Below are 22,726 nucleotides of genomic sequence, written 5' to 3' on the forward strand. Positions count from 1 at the left end.
ATAATAGATAAATTAATTGAATGTCTAATAAAATTAATGAATTTATATAAAATAATATAAAAATATTTAATATTAATTTATTTAATAAAATTATAAAAATAAGAAAAAATATTAAATTATTAACTATAAACTAAAATGCTATAGTGTGAATTATAGATTCATGATAAAATGCTATAGGATGAATTATAGATAATACAATTAAAAGAATGTTCATAGTTACTATTCTAATCCATAGTTACTATTCTAATCCAATCCATTTAAGATAACAACTCAAAAAAATTGAGAGGTTAAATAAAGCTTAATGATATAATTATAAATGGAGTCCGTCTTCTAGTGAAACCATAAAACAGAAACTAGAGAGCCTCAACAAAATGTTTAAGAAAGACTATAAACATTAAACATTGTCTTTACATACATGCTAGCTGTTACTTGAAACAAAGGTAAAGTCTCCTAGACTCATGCCTTCATCACAATAAAAGACAGTCATAACTTAAAACATTACAAGGAAACAAACAAACCTAAGACATTAACATCGTCTATAACACATGCTATAGCTACTTTATTCCAAAAACAAAAACAGACAAGACACTTTGATCACTTACGACCAAATCAACCTAAGAAAACTAGTTTGACACACATTAAAGTTAGCTAGCATATGTCAGCACACACAACATGTCGATCATCACTTGTTCTGATTCTTACCACCAGTCTTGAACTTAGACTCATCAATCTCAACACCTTCCTCCTCAGCACGTTCTCCTCCTGACTTATCCATAGTGCTCAAACCACCTTTACGTCCCATTTCCTGATACCCTTCTGTCCCAATCTGCTCCTTCCTTGTCTGTCCTCCCCTGCTCCTTCCTTCAGCAAGATGCTCCTGAGCTTCAAGGCTCTTGCCTCCGGTGCCACCAGGAACAACTGTCTCTCCTTGCTTTGCCTTTTCATCAAGCTCGTTTCGGTTTTGTTGTTTAGATGCCATCTTTTGGATTCGTTGCTTATGAACTAATGTTTATGCTTATGCTAGGTAGTGTAAGTTTTGTAGTCAGTAATCGATGCTGTGTGGTCAAAACGAAGGTTTAAGGGGTTTATATAGACAGTAAAGTGTGATAAATTAGTTAAATAATTAGGGTTTTGTGATTAATATTTTAAGAGTGGTAAATATTTGAGAGATAACTAGAACATGACAACAGGTGAATGATGAACAGGAAGACTGGTTTTGAAGTGACAAGTATCACATTTACGTGGCTAAGATAGAAACAAGACACGCATGTCTTTGGAACTACCATAATGACACGTAGGAACATGGTTGCGGTTCTCTCACAATTTGCAATTTCAAGTTTTTACTATGTGTGTAGAATTAGTTTCTTTGTTTTTATTGGACTAGAGAAATTATATACTCCTTCAATTTTATAAATGTGTGTTTTTTTTATCAAATAAATTTATTTTAAAATGAGAATTATTCATATTTTTTTAATGTAGAGTTCATTACTATTTTTTAAATTTGGATTCTTTAATTATTAAAATGATATGTATATTATTTTCAAAATGTTAATAAAATTATTTTAATAAAAGTATGGTGTTTGATTGTATTGGTGTGAATATGAAAGTAGAAAAATGGTTTAGATGTGGTGAATAGACCTTTGTAAAAAATCAATCATTTTTTAAAAATGTATTAAAAAAATTTCATAAGATGTGTGCAAAATATTTGATGTGAAAATATGAAAATTATACTTTTCGAAACTTGATCACGTTAACACTAAATCGACTCACAAACACCAAAGATAAATATGATGATACATAAGGCATTCAATTGATTCGGTTGTATAATCCACGAGGTGTTTTTATGCAACAATTCAATATAGTGAATTCTAACATCATTTGTTTCTCAGAATTTAATCACCAATTCAGCTCGATAAGGTGCCCAAGTCTAACAAAACGTAAGCTTAGATAATAAATCACTATCAATTGAATAAACGATAAACTATGCTATAATTTATATAAGTATGTAAATACTACGAAAATCAAATGTGTGTGTGTGTGCGCGCGTGTGCATGTGCGTGTGCGTGTGCGCATGTGTGTGTGTGTGCGTGTGCGTGTGCGTGTGCGTATGCGTGTGCGCATGTATGTGTACGTGTGCGTGTGTGTGTGTGCGTGTGCGCGTGTGCGTGTGCGGGTGAGTGCGTGCGTGCGCGTGTGCGTGTGCGTGTGCGTGTGCGTGCGTACGCGTGCGCGTGTGTGCGTGCGTGCGCGTGTGTGCGTGTGCGTGCGTGTGTGCGTGTGTGCGTGCGTGTGCGTGTGCGTGTGCGTGTGTGCATGCGTGTGCGCGTGCCTGTGCGTGTGTGCGTGCGTGTGCGTGTGTGCGTGCGTGTGCGTGTGTGCGTGTGCGTGTGCGCATGTGTGCGTGTGTGTGTGTGTGTGTGCGCGTGTGCGTGTGCGTGTGCGCATGTATGTGTGCGTGTGCGCATGTATGTGTGCGTGTGCGTGTGTGTGTGTGCGTGTGCGCGTGTGTGTGTGCGGGTGAGTGCGTGCGTGCGCGTGTGCGTGTGCGTGTGCGTGCGTACGCGTGCGCGTGTGTGCGTGCGTGCGTGTGTGTGTGTGCGCGTGTGCGTGTGCGTGTGTGCGTGTGTGGGTGCGTGTGCGTGCGTGTGTGCGTGTGTGCATGCGTGTGCGTGTGCGTGTGTGCATGCGTGTACGCGTGCGTGTGCGTGTGTGCGTGCGTGTGCGTGTGTGCGTGTGTACGTGCGTGTGCGTGTGCGCATGTGTGTGTGTGTGTGTGTGTGCGTGTGCGTGTGCGCGTGTGTGCGTGTGTGCGTGTGCGTGTGTGTATGCATGTGCGTGTGTGTGTACGTGTGTGTGTATGTGAGAGAGAGAGAGAGAGAGGGAGAGAGAGAGAGAGAGAGAAAAATGAGATTTATAGTACTTCGGCATTCGTCCTCGCTTTGCCTACATGCATTCTTCAATGGTTTTCCATTGAATCTGCATTGTTACTTTTTATTTGACAAATATTTGCAAAAGTTCATACAATCACCAATTCACAATAATGTTGAGAATAATAAAATATCATATCTGGACCTTGACTTGTATACAACGTAATGCCAAACTCTTCAACATAATCTGTACTCGATTAATGCTTCTTGAATCTTCAAATATCATAAATTTTCTTCAAGCCTTCGTGTATAATAATCAAAGCCTTGATCCTACCTATTCCTTGAGCGATGAATTGTCCGAGGATTTGAGAAGAACTTTGCCTTGTCTGTAGCCTTTTACACAGTCAATACCAAGGAAATTTAGAGAGAAACATCTCCTTCTTTTCACTAAAATTTATCAACACCATGACAACAAACCAATCTTGCAAACTACCTAAAATATCAACTAAATCTTCAAAAATGTTAGTTTCAAGAATGTGTCTCCTTCAATCAATTATAAATCTCTCTCTATCAAGATCTGAATCAAATCGAAGTTGAAGATGTAAAAATTTCGTTGCAAGCACTTGAACTTTCAAAAATAGAGGATATTGATTTTTCTCATAGAATCACACAAAAATGAATATGACTTTGTTGATTAGTTACTCGAGAAATTATGACATAAAAGTTTTATATGTGCTCGAGATTATGCACAAAGTATGATTGAAAGGTTAGTTAGATTCGAATCAAAAGTATTTTATGATTTAAATCAAATGAACAATTGAAGTGGAATAAAAGAAAAATAGAATTTTGACTCATTTATCAGTTGATTCGAATCAAGAAAAAAGTTTGATTTGAATCAAAGGCCATATGATTCGAATCATGTGTTAATTCTGATTCGAATCAAAAAAGTTGAGCCAACTGAAAAATATGGAAAAATTATATGATTCGAATCAAGTGAAAGATTCATTCAAATCAATTCTGGAAGAGATGACCAAGTGTTAGTTGATTCGAATCAAATTGTTTAAAAAATTCAAGTTTTCCACTCTTCAAAATGATTCAAATCAAGATTTGTGCTTGATTCAAATCAAACATCCATAATCTCAATTTTTCAAAAATTCCAAAAGACTTTGAGACTTTTCTTTCCACCTAACTTGAGTATATGAGATATTGGACCGAACTCTACTATGGTCGAATGGCAGCTTCTTGGTTCGACAATCTGACAGGATCATTAGTATGTCATCGAAGTCTGTTCACATGTTGTAGTCGAAGTATACTAGGATTGTTAGCATGTTAGCTTGTATAATGGGTCTGTGTGTAAAAGCCCATTAGTTTAGTGTGTTAGTTTTTTTATAAATAGCATACTAGTTTCTCATCATTGTATAATGTAAATCCTAATTAGGGTGAGAGAGGTTATTTGCTATTCTGTAACATTTGTAATCTTGTTTCAAAGAGAAAATAAAGAATAACAGTTTATAACCAACTTGTTGTGTTCTTCTTGCTTCCCTTTTTTCTACCCTTGTGGGTTTCTTGTCGTGAAGAAACCGATTAAACTTTGTTATCCGTGTATCGTTTTCACAATAAATATGTGCGGTGAGCATGGAGAAGATGTCGTCAACAGAGTATGAGATTGAAAAGTTCACCGGAATGAACGATTTCGGCTTATGATGCTTGAAGATGAAATCCCTACTAGTTCATAAGGGTTGTTTATAAGCATTGAAGTGAGCTAAAGCCATGGACGTTATGTTAATGGATAAATAAAAAACGACTATGGTAGAGAAAGCCCATATCGTCATCTTATTGAGCATTGTGATAAGGTTCTTCAACAGGTTTCGAAGGAGACGATGGCGTTGGGGTTATGGGTGAAACTCGAAAGTTTGTACATGACCGAGTCGTTGGTCAATCGCCTCTACCTGAAGCAAGATATGTATTCATTTAAGATGAGTGAAGACAAAGTTTTGGATGAGCAATTGGATATGTTCAAGAAGCTGATTCTTGATCTTTGAAATATTGATGTTAGGATCGAGGATGAAGATCAAACACTGTTGTTGTTGTGTGATTTTCCCATATCACATGCCCACTTCAAAGAAACTCTCTTGTATGGAAGATAGTCTCTGACCTTTGAAGAATTTCAACCAGCCTTGTATTCTAAAGATTTGAACGAATGAAAGAAGCACAAGCCATCTTTGACTGGTGAAGGCATGTCGGTTAAGGAGAAATTTATAAAGAGAGATGGCAAGTTCGACAAGAAGAAGGTTAAAAGTCAGTAGAAGTCTTGTAGTGGTGATGCATCTGGTATTCGATGTTATCACTGTAAGAAGGAGGGTCATACAAGAAAATTGTGCCCTGAACGCCTGAAAGATCATGTAGGTAAGGATAATGGCAACACAACCATTATTCAAGATGATTTCGACTCATCTGATGTTCTTGTGGTTTCAAGCGGAGACTTAAGTAAAAAGTGGATTATGGATTTAGGTTGCACTTGGCACATGACTCCAAACAAATACTTTTTCGAGGAACTATGTGATAAAGATGGTGGATATGTATTGCTTGGAAACCATAAAGCTTGCAACATTGTAGGTGTTGGATCTATGAGATACAAGCTCCATGATGAGTCAATAAGGTTGTTGATTGAAGTCAGGTATGTACCTGATTTGAAGAGAAATTTGATTTCTCTTGGTGAATTCGACAAGAAGGGATATATTTTCCAAGGAGAGAAAAGTATTCTAAAAGTCATGAAGGGGTCAGAATTCTTAAGATTCGTGAAAAAACAAGACTTGTATACCCTTGAGGCTGAAGTTGTCAGTGGTTCTACAGATGTTACATCCACAAAACCTTTGTCGAAGATAGAAATTTGGCACATGGGAATGGTTCATGTCAGTAAAAGGGGTTTGGTCGAATTGGGAAAAAAATCTACTTGGTGGAGACAAAGTCGAAACGCTGAAGCTTTGTGAACCCTGTGTACTTGGAAAATCTTGCAGAGTGAAGTTTAATAAAGGCAAACAAAGAACACATGGATCCCTCGATTATATCCATGTTGATCTTTAGAGGCATTTAAGGTGTCCATCACATTCAGGAGCAAGATATTTTTTATCCATAGTTGATGATTATTCCAGAAAGTTATGGGTATTCATCCAGAAGACTAAGAATGAAACTTTTGAGAACTTCAAAAGTTGGAAGACTCTGGATTCCATAAAATCTATTTCTGGATATGTGTTCACTATGTTTGGCACAACAATTAATTGAAAAGCAACACTTTATTAGGTCGTTGCCTTATCAACCGCTGAAGCCAAATATATCGCCATCATTGAAACTGTGAAAGAAGCATTGTGGCTTGAAGGTTTTGCTAAGGAGCTGAAACTAAAAGGCCGAGTTATCATTGTTAAATGTGATAGTCAAAGTGCTATACACATGTCGAAGAATTCATCCTATCATAAGTGAACCAAGCACATCAATGTGAGGGTGCATATCGTCAGAGGGGTAATCGAGCATGGAGAAGTCCAAGTGTTGAAGGTTTAGACAAATCATAATGTTGTTGATATGATCATCAAGACACTACCAAGTTGCAGGTTTTTCCACTATATGTAGTTGATGAAGTTGCATGAAGAAAGCTAGTTTGTTCCCTTGATGTTATAGAGTTTGTTCAAAGGTGGAGATTTGTGAGATATTGGATCAAAATCTAGTATGGTCGAAGAGTAGCTTCTTGGTTATACAATTCGACAAGACCTTAGCATGTCGTCAAAGTCTGTTCACGTATTGTAGTCTAAGTATGCTAGGATTGTTAACATGTCGAATTGAGTATGTTTGTTATTCTCAATTGTTTAAGTTAGCTTGTTCTCTAAGTTATCTTGTGTAATGGATTTATGTGTAAAAGTCTATTAGTTTAGTGTGTTAGTTTTTTTATAAATAGCATACTAGTCTCTTATCATTGCATAACGCAAATCCTAATTAGGGTGAGAAAGGTCATTATCTATTCTGTAATCTTGTTTGAAAGAGAAAGTAAAAAATAGCAGTTTATAACCAACTTGTTATGTTTTTCTTTCTTCCATTTTTTCTATCCTTGTGGATTTATTGCCATGAAAAAACCAATTATACTTTGTTATTCCGGTATCATTTTCACAACAGAATCAATAATATATATGGTTTTTATTCCACTGACTCATGCAATTGATTAAAAGCATCATCATCAAGTTCAAACTTAACCAATGGGTTATGCTTGCTAAAATTGAATCATTTCAAAACTTGATCCTAAAGTGCAATCACGAAAGAGACTAAAATAATCGAAAGTAAATCAAAATAAAAACGGCAAGACAAGCAACAAAATAAATGTATTGGGGCGCTCCCCCTTAATGTATTAGGTACATGTAACTACATTCTTCCCCTTTTTGATAATTGACAAGCTTTCACTTGAGATTGAGTCGGCTTTGAGTAAAACGCGAAAAACACTTACACTCCCCCTAAAACATTGCACATAAACCACAACATGAAATACATAAAATAATTCTAGATTCATTACAACTTCTTCATATCCGACAACATCAAAAAGAGATAGATCGAAGTGCCTCTAAAAATCAAATAAACAACCACAAACAAATAATTTCAAATGAGATCAACAACTAAGAAGAACATACAACAACAAAGATCTCACGTTGAACACGATGATAAACATGTCATAAGTAATAAAATGCAAATAAACATGCAACACCAATATTCAACATCAAACAATTAAGTGATCAAAACTTTATGTAAAGGATTTCCCTAATGATCATAAATATTGCATGAATAAGTATACAAATGCTCGAATGTACATAATTAGCAACACACATTTAAAAAGATTTAAATGCAAATAAGAATAATCACAAACCGATGCTAGAGATGAATGACTGAGGTAAGGAGGAAATAAGCAAATCAACATACAACACTATAATAAACAAATACAATGATATAAATTGGATACTAGAGTTATAGAGACATACTAATGTAGTTCGATAAAAGCTATGATTTGATACAAAATAGTGTTAGTGAAAGCAAAATATATAGAAAATTAAACTAAACAAAATCTTAATTTAAGACATGAAGAGTCTAAGACTTTCTAAATCCCTACAAATCTTGTGCAAGAGATCCGATGACAATGATTTTATAAAAATGTAAGCATAACTAACTTTTAGTGTCAACGTATTTTTCCACCTGATCTTTAAGAAAATGGTGATGGATATCAATGTGTTTTGTCTTTGAATGGAGTACCGGATTCTTAGTGAGGTTTGTTGTACTATTACCATCACACTTAATCGGAACGCAACCTAAGTTATAAATCATAGTATAATAATCGTTGCTTTATCCATAAGACGTATTCAAATTCGACGGTAGAAAGAGCAACACTATGCTGATTCTTAGTATGGCAAGAAAAATAAATGACATGCACCAGTAGTATTTTTTTCTATCTGAATTATATCCCGCAAAATTAGAATCGAAAAATGATTAATTTATAAAAGAAAATGATTGTGTAATCATAATTAAATATATAGTTCTTAATGTTTTGTTTGAAACTTGATTATAATTATAAATCATTAAATAAATTAAGATTTATATATATATTAAAAAGTAATTCTTACATGTTACATCTACATGTTTTAAATAAGAGAGAATAGAAAACCTAATGGGCTTTGACTAATGGGTCTCATTACTAATAGAAAATTAAACTAAACCTAATTCTTACCAGGGAGTATTGTTGTAAAGTATTTCACTGATATATTAAAAAGTAATTCTTACATGTTACATCTACATGTTTTAAATAAGAGAGAATAGAAAACCTAATGGGCTTTGACTAATGGGTCTCATTACTAATAGAAATAATTACTATTTACAATCTAATATTTACAACACTCCCCCTCAAGTTGGTGAATGGATATCTATCATTCCCAGCTTGCAAGTAAGTTGCCTGAATCTTTCTGTTGGTAAGCCTTTTGTTAACACATCTGCCAGCTGATGCCCGGAAGGAACGTAAGATGTAGTTATCAGTCCACTATCCAACTTCTCTTTGATAAAATGTCGGCCAATCTCAATGTGTTTAGTCCTGTCATGCTGAACAGGATTATGAGCAATACTAATAGCCGATTTATTGTCACAAAACAATTTCATAGGACCTTCACATTGTATCTTCAAGTCTTCTAGAATTTGTTTCATCCACAATAGCTCATAAATTCCTAGTGCCATAGCTCTAAATTCTGACTCGGCGCTTGATCGAGCAACTACACTTTGCTTCTTACTCTTCCAAGCTACAAGGTTACCACACAGAAAAGTACAATAGCCTGACGTAGATCTTCTGTCACTCACTGATCCGGCATAATCCGCATCAATGTAAGTCTCCATAGTTAGATTTCCACGTCTTTTAAACAAAAGTCCTCTCCCTGGAGTTGCTTTAAGATATTGTAGAACGCGGTCTACAGCCTGCAAATGTCTCACCCTCGGATCATGCATGAATTGGCTCACCACACTGACTGCATATGCCAAATTTGGTCTAGTGTGTGCCAAGTAAATCAATTTTCCCACTAATCTCTGATATTGACCCTTGTCAACTTTGTCACTTTCCTCCTCAAGGCTTATCGTGTGATTTTGTTCAATGGGAACACTTGCAAGTTTGCATCCAAGTTTGCCAGTTTCCTGCAAAAGATCAAGCACATACTTCCTTTGAGAAATAAAGATGCCTTGCTTTGAGTAGGCTACCTCAATTCCCAAGAAATACTTGAGTTGCCCAAGATCTTTCATCTCAAACTCTGCTGATAATTTCTCTTTGAGGAAATGTCTCTCAATCAAATCATCTCCTGTAACAATAATATCATCAACATAAACAAGAAGTACAGTCAGTTTTCCTCCTTGCGAATGTTTAAAAAATAAAGTGTGGTCTCCTTGACTTTGCTTATAGCCCAAACACATCATTGCCTTTGTGAATCTTCCAAACCATGCCCGAGGGGACTGCTTTAGTCCATATAAGGCTTTCTTCAATTTACACACCTTGTTAGCTCCATTTGTTATGCCAACACCTGGTGGAATCTCCATATACACTTCTTCCTCTAAGTCTCCATGCAAGAACGCATTTTTAACATCAAACTGTTGCAATTCCCATCCACATGAAGCAACAAGAGATAGTAAAATTCGAACAGTATTCATCTTTGCCACTGGGGAAAATGTCTCCTCATAATCAATACCATACGTCTGAGTATAACCTTTTGCCACTAGTCTTGCTTTGTACCGATCAAGTGTACCATCAGATTTGTACTTTACAGTATAGATCCATTTGCATCCAACTGGACTTTTGTCTCTTTTCCTTTCAATAATCTCCCAAGTACCATTTTTTTCAAGTGCTCTCATTTCCTCATCCATAGCTTGGACCCAATTTCTATTTTGCAATGCTTCTTCAACAGATGATGGAATTTTCACAGAATCAACAGCTGCAATAAAACTTTGATATTGTGTGGAAAGATGTTTAGTGGAGACATATTGAGAGATAGGGTGTCGATATAGGGAGGGACAAGATCTTTTATCCTTCCTCAAAGCAATAGGTAAATCAACTGGATTAGTGTCACAAGTATCAGAAATGGCACAATCATCACTAGAGGAATCATTTTGAATACTTACCTCCGGTTCAGGCGATTGAATTTGTTTCTGGAGAAGGTCAGGTTTACTTCTTCTCTGATACACTAGAGTTGGTGTTGGAGGTGCTGATTCCTGTAAAACAGAAGGCCTTGAAGGACCAGGAACACTTACTGGCTCAGATTCAGGTGTTGAACTAGGACTCAAACTCAAACTAGGTGACAACTCGGGTTCAAGAGAGGGAACACTGATAGGTGTTCTAGGGAGGCTAGGACCAAGGATCAGAAACTCGGACTCAGACTCTGACTCTAAGTCACTTATGTTCTCCCCCTGAGACTGAGAATGAGTGAAATATGACACATTTTCATGAAAGGTGACATCTTTGGAGACAAAGAATTTTCGACTCGGAGGATGATAACATTTGTACCCTCTTTTGTTGGGTGCATAACCCAGAAAGATACATCTGACAGCACGGGGATCCAATTTGTTGCGATATTGTTTGTGAACATGAACAAAAGCAACACAACCAAAAATGCGAGACTCAAGAATGTGTAAGATAGGAACAGATGGAAAACGTGAAAGCATAAATTGGGCAGGACTTTTATTACCTAACACTCGAGATGGGACCCGGTTAATCAGATAGGCAGCAGTAAGAATTACCTCACCCCAATAAGAGGTAGGAACAGACATTTGAAAAAGGAGAGATCTAGCAACTTCAAGTAAATGACGATTTTTTCTTTCTGCGACACCGTTTTGTTGTGGGGTGTCAACACATGTGAATTCATGGAGAATGCCATGTTTACTAGTGAAGTTGGAAAAGGTATGATTGACATATTCTTTACCATTGTCAGAACGAATTCTTTTTATGCCTTTCCCAAATTGCGTTTGTACCATATTATAAAATTGGATAAATATTTGTGGTACTTCGGATTTAGTATTCATCAAGAAAATCCAAGTTACCCGAGTACAATCATCAATAAATGAGACAAACCATTTTGCACCAAAAATATTAGAGGTAGGGGCAGGTCCACAAACATCAGAATGAATCAAATCAAAAGGTTCATCACTTTTATTAAAAATGGAAGGAAAAGATACACGATTGTGTTTTGCCAACTGACAAACATCACACTTCAAAGACTCAACAGAATGGTGTAAGAACAACGACGGAAACATAGATTTAATTATATAAAATGGAGGATGACCGAGATGCTTGTGCTGAAGCCAAATTTGTGAGGTTGAAGAGGAAGACTGAGACTGGAAACAGGAGGATAACACCTTTGGATGGTCATCAGAGAAGTAGTATAACCCTTCCTTTTCCTTAGAAATTCCAATCATCTGCCCCGTGGTAAGGTCCTGAAAAACACAGTGGGACATAGAAAAAATTACTTTACAATTCAGATCATGGGTAAGCTTATGGATGGAAATTAAATTGTGGGAAAGTGTGGGAACATGAAGCACAGATTGCAACTGGAATGGAGGTTGCAAGTCAATATTTCCATTGCCAACAACACAAGCATGAGAGCCATCAGCAACAGTGATATAAGGAATACTCGAAGGTGTGGTATAAGAGCATAATAATGTGGAATCAAATGTCATATGATTAGTAGCACCAGAGTCAAGAATCCACGCATTCTTAGGAATATTACCATAAACAGTAAGAGATCGGGAACACAAACTCTTATCAGTAACTGCTAGAGACCCAGAACCAGAAGGCTTACTCATGGAGTCAAGCATAGACTTCAACCGTTCCGCATCATTCTGACTGAAGGAGGAAAAATCAGTTCTCCTCTTTTCAAAGCTTTCAGTATCCTGGACATGTGTAGCAACATGTGCTTGATACTTGTGCATGTTGCGAGAACCGCCACCTCGGCTAAGAACCTGCTCCCTCCCATGAAGTTTGAAACACCTATCCTTTGTATGCCCTGATCGGTTGCAATGCTCACAATAGAATTTGTCACAAACATTCTTGGATGATGATGGTGGTGGTCCTTGTCTTGTTGTTTTGCTAGCTACTAATGTTGACACATCCGGGGGTTGTTCATGAAGCATAGCTTGACGACGGGTTTCCTCACTACGAACAGTGTAAAAAACTTCATTAAGATCAGGAAATTTTTCCTTATCCAAAATCTGCACCCGAATAGGGTCAAAGTCAGCATTAAGGCCTGCTAGGAAATCAAAGATCATATCCCGCTCAACAACAGTATTCAAGGTGGCAGTATCCTTGCTGCACTCCATCTTCAAATTCTGATACTGATCCAACTCAATCCAAAAACCATTGAGAACTCCAAAATACTCAGTGATCGAAAGATTTCCCTGCTTAGTGTTGAAGATTTTCCTCTTTAAATCATAACAAGCAGACATATCTTGTTTCATGGAATAACTGCGACGAAGATACTCTGCCTTTGCACTTGAGAGATACATGCAATTTCTACTAATTTCTGGAGATATGGAGTTCCAAAGCCAAGTAATAATAGCAAAATCATTTTTATCCCAGGAAGGGAAGTTAGGAGCAGTAACCAGAGGAGGATTTCCTTCAATATGATCAAGCATGTCGCAACATTTTAGAGTGTGTCTGATGAACTGAGACCATTGAAAATGAATTTTGCCGGTAAGCCAATAACCTTTTTGAACGACAAAATCCTTAGCATTAAATGGGGCTGGTGGATTTGTGGGAGGTGGAGGTGGAGGTGGAGGTGGTTGATCGTTAATAATCTCAGCCATTGAAAGGACAATCGAGAGAAACAAACCAAGAAACAGGATGGGTTAGGGTTTTATAGATGAGTGAACAAAAACAAGAAGCACGATGTGCTACAACACAAAACAACAATGACCCAAACACCCAAAAACAACAACAAACTGCAGTAAAAAAAAAAGACTCTGCTACAAGGCGGCTAGGGTTTAGGCGGAAGCGAATCCCCCAAAATCGGGAGCTCTTGATACCATGTTGTAAAGTATTTCACTGATATATTAAAAAGTAATTCTTACATGTTACATATACATGTTTTAAATAAGAGAAAATAGAAAACCTAATGGGCTTTGACTAATGAGCCTCATTACTAATAGAAATAATTACTATTTACAATCTAATATTTACAACAAATATTAAACAAATATAAAATATTTAAACTAGTATGATATCAGTTGCCTTTTGTTCGGGAGAAGAGCATAATTGAATTAATTTGTCAATCAATTGTAAGTTTGGCAACGATGAAAATATTGGCTTTTGGAATCAATGTTGGTTATGATCTCTTCATTTGAAATTGCAATTTTCTGACTTGTTTTTTTATCGTTGTTAAACTGAATGCAAAGATAATAAATTTAGGCAGTTGGTCTGAGAATTTATGGATTTGGAAGTTAACTTTGACCAAGGATGAGCTAAATGAAGAGGAAAAGAATCAGCTGGAAGGCCTACTGCAGAATTAACACGACATTAGGCCGATATATGCGCATGAATGCAAATTCATATGGTGGATGAATGCTCATGGTTTTAGTGTCTAAACAACTACAAGACACTATCAGCTTTACTCAATACGAGAAACTTGGTTAGTCAACCTATTTTGGAAGTTTTGGATATCCTTCCGAAGTTGGGAGTTCCAAGAAAATTACATATTTTCGGATGAAGGCTTCTTTTGACAGACTTCCGACAAAAATGGAGCTTGTCAATCGAGGAGTAATTGAAGGTTCTTGTTGTGACAAACACCGCACCATGAATTAAGTATTCCGGTGAGAAAGAGAGATTTTCTTGAACAAACACAAGAAAACGATTTAGTCCCACATACACACACACACACACAAAGAGAGAGAGACAGAGAGAGAGAGAGAGAGAGAGGAGAGAGAGAGAGAGAGAGAGAGAGAGAGAGAGAGAGAGAGAGAGAGAGAGTTGGCTATAACAGTTTTACTATTCACTTTCTCTAAAATTAGGGTTTACATATTACAAGTGAATAACACCTTAACCCCATTACTTTAACACACTAGAGTAAAACCTATATATAGACTCATAGTATATGTATGTCATGTATCATTATAACGCTCATACATAACTAAATTAAGTCATTTGCATGCTAGAACTTACTTCGACTACAACATGCGTACCTTCGACTACTACATGGCTGAATTGACTTCGACTACAACATACATAACCTAATCTAACAATAAAGCTTCCCTTGTCGAAACTAGAGTTCGATCCAAATACTATAAATCTTCACCTTGGAACAAACTTGACAACACCAAGGGAACAAGCTAGATATCATCATACAACTTTATCAATTGTATACAGTGAAAGAACTTGCTACTAGGTAATGACTTGTTGATCATATCAACAGTATTATCTTCAGTAGAAACCCTTAGCATTTTCACTTCTCCTTTCTCGACTTTCTCCCTAACGAAATGCATCCTAATATCAATGTGTTTCTCACGATAGGCTAAATTCTTCGACAAATGTATAACACTTTGAATATCACATTTAACAGTGATAACTTGTCCTTGAAGTTTTGGTTCCTTAACAAACCCTTCAAGCCACAATGCTTCTTTCACAACTTCAGTAAGGCAAATGTACTCGACTTCAGTAGTTGATAAGGTAACAACCTTTTGAAGAGAGGATTTCCAACTGATTGTTTGTGCCAAACATTGTGAAAACATATCCAGAAAGAGATTTTCGGGTACCCATACATCCTGCATAGTCAGAGTCAACAAATCCTTCGACTTCGGCTTTGCCATCACTCATGGCTCTACCAAAACCAGGACCCTACTTAGGGACCCTTTTATGCATCTCAGAATCCACTTAAAAGCTTGTCAGTGTGCCTTCCCATGATTGGTCATATACATTCTTACAAGGCTCAATTCATACGTTATGTCTAGCCTTGTACAAATCATAACATACATCAAAGAACCTACTATACTAGCATACAAAATGTTATTCATATAGGATCGTTTGACTTTAGTACTAAGACTTTGAGTCGTACACATCATGAATTGAGGATTTATGAGTGTTACAATAGACTTTGAGTTCGACATGCCAAATTCGTAAAGAATCTTCTTCATGTATGTCTCTTGAGATAAGAATAATCTAGACTACTTTCTATCTCTCCGAATGTCAATCCCAAGAATCTTGATGGTAGCTTCTAGATCCTTCATGTTGAACTCCTTATCGAGTTCAACCTTCACCTTCACTACATTCTTGACATTGTTGCTTTCTATAAGGATGTCATCCACATAAAGCAACAAAATAACAAGTGAACTTCCAGGTCAAAATTTAAGGTATACAAAATGGTCGAATTGCCTTAAATGAAACCTATGTGTGTCATGAACTTGTCGAATCTTCTATTCCAATGTTTAGAAGATTGTTTCAGGCCATATAATGACATATTCAACTTGCACACATAATATTCCTTTCCCCTTTCTGGGTACCCTTCAGGTTGCCTCATCAAGATTGTTTCATTTAGATTACCATGCAAGAAGGAAGTCTTCATATCCATCTATTAAAGTTCTAGGTCTAGCTTTTCCACCATGTTTAACATTAATCTAATGGATTTATGCTTTACAATAGGTGAGAACATATCATTGAAGTTGATTCCTTCTTTCTGAGTGAACCCTTTAGCAACCAACCTTTCCTTAAATCTCTTTGACATCACTCATTTAATCCATTCCTTAACCTTGAAAATCAACTTATGGATGACTAACTTGGTGTTGAAATGTATATTTCGTGTCGGGTTTTTGTTATCGTATCCACAGAGATTGTAAGATATCACTGCCGTTCAATGGTTGAATTAATCTTAACTTAATGTAACACTAGGGTTTTGGTTTTAATCAAGTTATCTTGCATACAAAGTAATTAATTGCGGTAAAAGTTATGTTTTGATTAATATGAGAAATATTGTCAAAGTTAGGTTTCAATGATTACATTGCTTTGCATATATTTGCTCGGTCAACACTCTTATAAACTCCTTTAGATGATAAATAATTTCACAAGGTCCTCTCAATGCGTTTCTCTCGAACACCCATTGTGAGTTTTGCCATTTTGATCCATTGTTTCTCTCGAACACAATCTATCAAAATGACAACTTTTGGTTCAACCTTATGGTGAACAAAATCATTCGTTACTATCTCTAGCTAACAAACAAGTTTGGATGAAAACCTAGGTCAAGAATCGGTAAGCATCTCTCGATCAAATACCAACACAAAGGGTTTTAAATAGAAACAAAGTTTTCATCATATATTTACCGTTAAAGAGTTTACATATGAGGATCCTTACATTTACACACAAAGCTAGCAATCACCTACATCTAACCTTGACAAATGGAAGACTTAGCTACTCATTTTCATGGTAGCTTGGTCGGCAAGTAAGGAAAGAAGGTTGATCAACATCCAAGTCGGGTAATCGAAGTTGGATGGGAATCCACCTTCTTTTTGTGGAAGATGGTTGCTAGATGAAGAGAAATGAAATTAGGGCATAAAAGCTCCCACAAAACAATGCTGTAAAATATCTAGGAGAAAGTACAAAAAATGGAAAAGTTGGTAAAAATGAGGTATGGTGCCCAAAAGTGGCACCTGCTACTTATAGACAAGTGCAGAACTGTCATGTTCGCTAGGCGAGCAGAATGGCTCGCCTAGCGAAGGTCAAATATGAGCACACAAAGCCCCTGCGCCCAGAGAAAACAAGGCCTTGGTGAACTGTGATGTTCGCCTAGCGAACATACCTTCGCCTAGCGAAGGACTCGCCTCAACCTTCGCCCCAGCGAGGTTGAGAGGTTTTGCTACTGGAATGCTCGCTGGGGACTCGCTAGAGCCTCGCCTAGCGAGTGAGTGTTGGCTGCACTTTTCACCAAAACAGAATGAATTCGCTGCAAACTTCGCCATGAGCTCGCCTAGCGAATTAATTTGCCAATTTACTGGAGCTGTTCGCCAGGAGCTCGCCTAGCGAACCCATTCTTCGCCACAGTCTCGCCTAGCGAGCAGGCAGATGAAATGCTTGCTTGCTTTGGTTCCTTTGCCAATTCTCTTGTGTCTTTATTATCAATTAATTCATGCCTTTCCTGCACAATAACACACACATCAAAGGCACCAAGCTTGTTCATCAATGTAATGCATTCCATGTAAAACAAATGTGGTTTTGACAATTTTAGCAAGGAAAAAGAGTGAAAGATGCCCACATATGATAGCTCAAATAAGCACTTTTGGGCATCTAACAACTCTCCCCAACTAGATTCTTGCTTGTCCTCAAGCAAAGTATGCCTCTTGAAGGACAAGAGGATTTGCTTTTTAAGAAACGGTTTCTCCGAAGTTGGATAAACGGCTCAAACACAAGCGAAATTCGCATATACAAGTTCCCAACGGTTCGAATAAAATAATACCTAGGAACTTAAACTTAAATAGCAATGCAAAATATTTATCTATCTACAACAATACTATTCTGAATGAATCATCCTATCTCTCCTCTTCGAATAAGGAATGAAGATTTTGCGCGTTTGCAACCGCGGGACTAATCTCACTCACTAACAAATAATGAAGATATCAAATAGATTCATACAATGTCTAACAATTAAAAATGGTACTGTGGAAGCATAAAGATCACTAAGGGCTTTTCGGTTGAAGCTTGGTTAGGTTAACAAACAAGGGTCATTTCTAAGGCCATTGAAACGAAAGTGCCGATGCAAAAGAGACATTCACAGTAATATTCACACTACTCGACTTGTTTCATTTGTTTCTTATTTGTAACCTTCACAACACATATTCCACAACTCTATTTTTATTTTTTTCTTCCAAGCAAGCATTCATTTTCATTCTTTTATTTTTTTGTTCTTTTCTTTCACATCATATATACAAACAGATGTTTCTTTTCTATATTTCCTATACATATATTTTTCTATGCTTGCTCGGTTTTTCTTTTCTTTTTCAAGAGTTGTGGTACTTACCAATTCTTTTTCGTTCTCCCCAACTTATTTCTTCCACACCCTAAGTGAATGCTCTTAACTTTTTACGGCAAAAGAACAATAATCAATATTTTCCGGGTTGTAAAAAAAAGATTTTTGAGATCTCGCTTTATTTCAAGCCGAGATTCACCTGTTTAGGCTCAAAGGGGTTAACAAATACTCTCTCTGCTCACAGGTAAGTTGTTTTTGGATGTAGTTGTGCTCGAAAGAAAACAAGTGCCTTGATCATTTCTAATTGCTTCCACAATTTCACAATAATAAAAGACAAATAATGAATCACATGAATCAACAAAACTTATTAGAATCCAGCATTTAAGTGAACAATGGAGGTTTCCTCACAATTTGTGGTTTTAAGTTCTAGATGAAACATTCATTCAATTATGTTGCACAAAGACAATATTCAATTTACCAAAAAGAGTAAAGTTCCTAATGCATTCTAAAATTCTAGCCGACGGTAACCATGTACCTTGGCTTCATTCACTTGTTATTCTTATCATTGCCATCCAAGCTCGGATGCACCTTCATTGGGTACTTCTTGAGGAGCAACCAATCTAGAAGGGTTTGCCACTCATTCAACCAAAAATTTATTAAACACACAAAATTAAAAACATAATTAAATAACATTAACTGAAAAATAAAAATTTGTTCGTGGGGGACAAAACACCCCAATAGTACAACCCATGGTCAAAATACAAAATTCGAAAATACAAATGGAAATGACATAATAAAAACTGAAATACAAATACAAAAACTTAACCCACAAAGGGCTCAGGACTCCTCTTCGCTACCGGCCTCAGAACCGGTAGCCTCATCATCAACATCATCATCATTCTCAGCTTCAGCGTCCACCCCCTCACCATAGACTGGCCTATCCACAGGCCAATTAGCGTTAAGCATAAACTGCTCACGCGCTAACAATGCTCGAGCACCGGAGGGGTCATTACCTTGCAGCTCCAACCTCTGCATACTGTTATGCATATCAATCATAGCTCGTTGGGATGCTGCCATCCACTCAAAACTGTAGTCACAAACAACCCTCAGGTACGGATCAAGTCCGGGAGAAGAAGCACTAGGACCATCAGCAGCCCGAGTACTTCCTGAGGCTGCACTGCCACCAGAAGTCTTAGCTCTACAATACTTAGCCACATACCTATCATCAATAGGTGCCGGGATTCGAACCTGCCCACGAGACGGAAGCCTGACCCTAGCCTGAACACATAAGCTCATAATCAAACACGGGAAAGCCAAGGGACAATTAACACGAGCCCCTGACTTAAGCCCGCTCTCGACGACGGTCTTCAGCTCGTTGGCGATTATCCTCGCCACATCAATCTCAACATTTGTGAGGATGGAATGGACTAAATGTGCCACTGGGATCGGCACAGTAGAAGTGTGTGATTTGGGCTGGATATTGGTCAAAACCAAAAGTAGGATCAGCTGAGCCATGGGAGTCATGTCCTCCCGGTGATATCTCACAGGAACCCCAGATGGGTTCGGCTCAACCGATCTCCCAGGTAAAAGCAGGTCGGCGGTAATGGCAGCGACATCTCGATGAAGTCTGAGGTCGGTGTGGTACTGGTCTCTCTGATCAGCTCCCAGCTGGAGCGGTTCCCCTAGGATTCGGTTGATCGCATCCCGGTCAAAAGGAATTTCACGCCCGGCAACTCTAGAAACCCAAGTGAAGGGCTCGTCGTCGTCGGGCAGTGCGTTAGCATAGAACTCCCGCACTGTAGCAATGTCGTAGTGTTCCAAGGGACTTATCAACCTATCCCACTTCTTGGCGTCGATCAACCCGGTGAAAGTTCTGTAAGTGCCTTGTGGGTTGATCAGAAAACGCCTCTCAGGAAGTATTTTTCGCTTCTCCAAAGCTATGTACCGTGCAGCCTGTTTTGGACCGACGAACTTGTCGGTATCGAATTGAATCGGCACGGTCCTGGAAGTAGGTGCAGCTCCCTTTCTTTTCTTACCAGCGCCAGATCTAGACTCCATCTGCAAAAGATACAAAGAAACAACACACACCAACACACAGATTAGCCATTAAAACATAAATCAAAATATTGTCATGTTCGCTGCTGCTTCGCCTAGCGAAGTTGCAGCGAACGCTCGCCCCAGGTTCGCCTAGCGAGCTGCTAGCGAACCTTACGGGTTTTGGGATTTTCTGCATTTTCAAAGATGTTTTCCCCAAAACCCGTACTTTAATGGTTCCCACACAGAACCTACTAATTTCTCATGACAATGAATCGTTCTATGCTATTGGGGATTGCCTTATTGCATGCAAAACCTAAATTAAAATTAAATCCCCAATTTGAAAACCTAAATCCAAACATTGCAAACTCCCAAAATAATACATGCAAACTCAAGGTCCCATACTACACTTATCTTATTTGCAATTTACATTTGGAAATTAAGAGTGCAAACAAAAAGAAACATGTAATAGGGCAAACCTTAGGTATACGGATTTGGAAAAGAGAAGTGGGGAGAGTTTGCAATCTACCGAAAGAAGCACGGGTTGGTGATAGCGATGCAAATGCGAGAGTTTGAGAAGCCTCGCGAATTTTCTCAGCAGAGCCGTCCAGAAATGTTTTTGAGGGTTTGGGCAAATTGGCCCTGCTGAGATTTAAATAGTAAACAGTACTGCAGCGCTCGCTGCTGCCTCGCCTAGCGAGCTGCAAGCGAGCATGACAGCAAGTGCAAAGGCAAATGCAGCACTTGCAAGTCATCCAGCATGGGTTCAGCACAGTGTACTCAATACAACAGAAAACATAAAACAGGAAATACTTACAATGTTGGGGTGCCTCCCAACTAGCGCTTGTTTAACGTCGGCTAAGCTCGACGGTGCGATGCTCACAGAGGAGCATCGAGCGACTGAGCACAACTCTCGCGATCCACGTGACCGCCGAGATACACCTTCAATCGTTGGCCATTCACGGTCCAACTGTCTTTCTCGTCCATGTCTTCAATGATAATGGCCCCGTATTCTTTTACATTCTTTCACCCGAAATGGCCCGGACCATTTTGATTTCAACTTCCCGGGAAACAACTTCAACCGGGAGTTGAACAATAAGACCAATTGTCCGGGCACGAATTCTTTGGTTCGGATCTTCTTGTCGTGATATTTCTTTTCTCCTTGTACAACCAACTTGAGTGGTATGCGGCATTGCGCATCTCCTCCAACTCAAGAAGTTGTACTTTCCTTTTGTTACCGGCCAACTCATGTTCAAAATTTAAAAATTTTAGGGCCCACAAGGCCTTGTGCTCCAATTCAACCGGCAAATGGCAAGTTTTACCAAATACCAATTGAAACGGAGTTAGGCCAATTGGAGCTTTAAAGGCCGTACGGTAGGCCCATAATGCTTCGTCCAATTTTTGGGACCACTCTTTTTTAGAATTGGACACGGTTTTTTCTAGGATTCTCTTAATCTCTCGATTAGAGACCTCCGCTTGCCCGTTAGCCTGAGGGTGGTACGGAGTTGTCACCCTATGCGACACACCATAATGTTTTAGAATTGTTTCCAAAGGTGCATTGCAAAAGTGTGACCCTCCGTCACTTATCAACACTCGGGGGGTTCCAAAACGGGAAAAGATGTTTTTCTTTAAAAATTTGATCACCGTTTTGGCATCCGCCCAAGGTGAGGCAATCGCCTCAACCCACTTTGAGACATAATCAACAGCTACAAGCATGTACTCATTCTCGTAAGAGGGTGGGAAAGGTCCAACAAAATCTATGCCCCAACAATCGAACACTTCCACTTCTTGGATATTTTGGAGAGGCATCTCATCTCTCTTACCTATCCCACCACTTCTTTGGCAACTGTCACAACTTTGCGCATGGGTATGTGCGTCTTTGAAAATAGTTGGCCAATAAAATCCCGATTGAAGAATTTTAGTGGCCGTTCTAACCCCATTATAATGTCCGCCATAAGGCGAGTTGTGACAATGCCAAAGGATGCTCTGGGCTTCATCACCAGTTACGCATCTCCTTAACAGGTTATCGCTACCCAACTTAAACAAGTATGGGTCATCCCAAACATAATACTTCGCATCCGAAAGGAACTTCCTCTTTTGGTTCGAAGTTAGGTCGGCCGGCACAAAACCACTAGCCTTGTGGTTTGCAAAGTCTGCAAACCACGGCCTAACTTGAACCTTAAACAATTTTTCATCAGGAAATTCTTCCCGGATTTCCTTTTCAGATGCGGTAACCTCGACATTCACCAAGCGGGATAAATGATCCGCTACCAAGTTTTCCGACCCCTTCTTGTCTTTGATTTCGACATCGAATTCTTGTAACAAGAGGATCCAACGGAT

At 38.2% G+C, this 22,726-nt stretch overlaps 1 protein-coding gene across 1 annotated transcript; it reads right to left on the reverse strand.

The window, feature by feature from the left end:
• Positions 1–372: 372 nt before the first annotated feature.
• LOC127105739 (protein SLE3) lies at positions 373–1,112 on the reverse strand. The gene has a single exon (XM_051042939.1). The coding sequence runs from the start codon at positions 977–979 to the stop codon at positions 683–685; it is 297 nt and encodes a 98-aa protein (XP_050898896.1). The 5' UTR covers positions 980–1,112; the 3' UTR covers positions 373–682.
• Positions 1,113–22,726: the final 21,614 nt, after the last annotated feature.

This window comes from Lathyrus oleraceus, chromosome 7 (assembly GCF_024323335.1).
Source record: "Lathyrus oleraceus cultivar Zhongwan6 chromosome 7, CAAS_Psat_ZW6_1.0, whole genome shotgun sequence".
Lineage (NCBI taxonomy): Eukaryota > Viridiplantae > Streptophyta > Magnoliopsida > Fabales > Fabaceae > Lathyrus > Lathyrus oleraceus.